This window comes from Plectropomus leopardus, unplaced genomic scaffold (genome assembly GCF_008729295.1).
Source record: "Plectropomus leopardus isolate mb unplaced genomic scaffold, YSFRI_Pleo_2.0 unplaced_scaffold15046, whole genome shotgun sequence".
In the NCBI taxonomy this organism is placed as follows: Eukaryota; Metazoa; Chordata; class Actinopteri; order Perciformes; family Serranidae; genus Plectropomus; species Plectropomus leopardus.
In genome coordinates, this window is record NW_024616108.1 from 1 (window position 1) to 1,676 (window position 1,676).

Genomic DNA, 1,676 nt, shown 5'->3' on the forward strand with positions numbered 1-1,676 from the left:
CTGTCTCTGCACTAAGTGGAATTGGCATCACGATTCGGGGACTGAACGAAAAACAATCTAATGGTTGTGGTTTATTTCAGCGTACAAGTTTAGCAATTATGGGGACTGTTTTTGCATTTTACCTCCCATGTCTCATAATGTTCACCATCTACCTGAAGATTTTCCTTGTGGCACAGAGACAGGCACGCAGCATCCAGAACAGAAAGTCTGCAGCAACTGTCAGTAAGATGGAGAGAAAGGCCACAAAAACTCTGGCTGTCGTTATGGGAGTTTTCCTCATGTGTTGGACTCCTTTTTTTCTTTGTATCACCTTTTACCCACTGAGTAATTACACAATACCAGTTTCTGTGATTGCATCGTTTAAATGGCTTGGATGGTCTAATTCAATGCTCAATCCATTTGTTTATGGGTTCTTTTACACCTGGTTTCGAACAGCTTTCAGAATGATTATTTCTGGGAAAATATTTCAAGGTGATTTTACTAATTCAAAGCTCTTTTGACTCATTATTGGTTTACTGATGTCTCTAATGACACTGAAGATTAGCATTTCTTTTCCATGATATGTCATATATTTACATAAGTTCTAGACACACAGAATTTGTACGTACAACTCAGTGTGCAGATAAGCTCTTCAAACAGTATGTATTCAGTGTGAATACCTGTAAATAAATGTAGGATCCATATGTCTCATTGTGTCTTATTTACTGTTTGTGGTCAAAACTTTTCTGTGTCCAGACACTGCATCTCTAAGAGTACAATTCTGAATTTTAATTTTTATTAAAAGGAGGGCCGTTCCTATACTACGCAATGCTTCAAACTGGGCTGTAAGGCATTAGTTTTTCTTGATTGCTAAGACAAAATTATATTCATATTATATTCAACCTATATTCAATTGAATACACAACAAAGACAAGATATTTAATGTTCAAACTGATAAACGATGTAAATGATTACTGTTTTTTGCAAATATTCATTCATTTTGATGCCTGCAACGCATTTCAAAGAAAATAATGAAACATCGCTATGACCAAAAATCAGAGTCCAGAAATTTTCAGCCCAGAGACAAAGGCCTTGCTTTACTGCCATTACCTAGATCCTGTCTCCAGTCCCGCTTTTCCGGCCCATATGAATTAGCACTACTGATTATGTCATTCAGACACCAGACTGAAAAAGGAAATCATGTGTTTGTCATGTAAACATGCTTAAACGTTACATTTCCAATGAAAGCACTCCTCAATCATTTCCTGCTGCACCGGTAGTCTCTGTGTCCTCCGCTACCACGGATTATCACCTCTCCAAAGACTGGTTAAGACTGCCACCCAGTCATCTGAAAAATTCAGAGACATTGAATGATTTGGAGTCTTTTCTTTGCTATTTGTCTGATTCTGTGCTCGCTGACTTGACCAATTTGATTGGGGACAATTTGTTGTTCTTTTCTGATCATCCACGTCAGACTTCAGTGTTATTTCATGATACTGACATGAAAGGACATAAACAGATTAAGCATCACATATAGCGCGTTAATCCCACGAAGACAGCTCTGATGCAGCAAGAGGTGGGTTATTTGATTGAACACGGATTAGCTCTGTGTGCTCTCGTCCCTAAACCTAACCAAACCCCTCGGTTTTGTAACGACTACCAAAAAGTTAATGCCGTCGCAGGGCCTGATTCGTTTC

General features: G+C 38.5%; 1 protein-coding gene across 1 annotated transcript; it reads left to right on the plus strand.

Annotated features, from left to right (window-relative positions):
- Positions 1 to 11: 11 nt before the first annotated feature.
- Positions 12 to 500, plus strand: LOC121964289 (trace amine-associated receptor 1-like; the record flags this gene model as incomplete). Its single annotated transcript, XM_042514502.1, has 1 exon — positions 12 to 500. A coding segment is annotated over one exon (489 nt), but the record flags the coding sequence as incomplete, so codon positions are not given.
- Between the last annotated feature and the right edge of the window lie 1,176 nt (positions 501 to 1,676).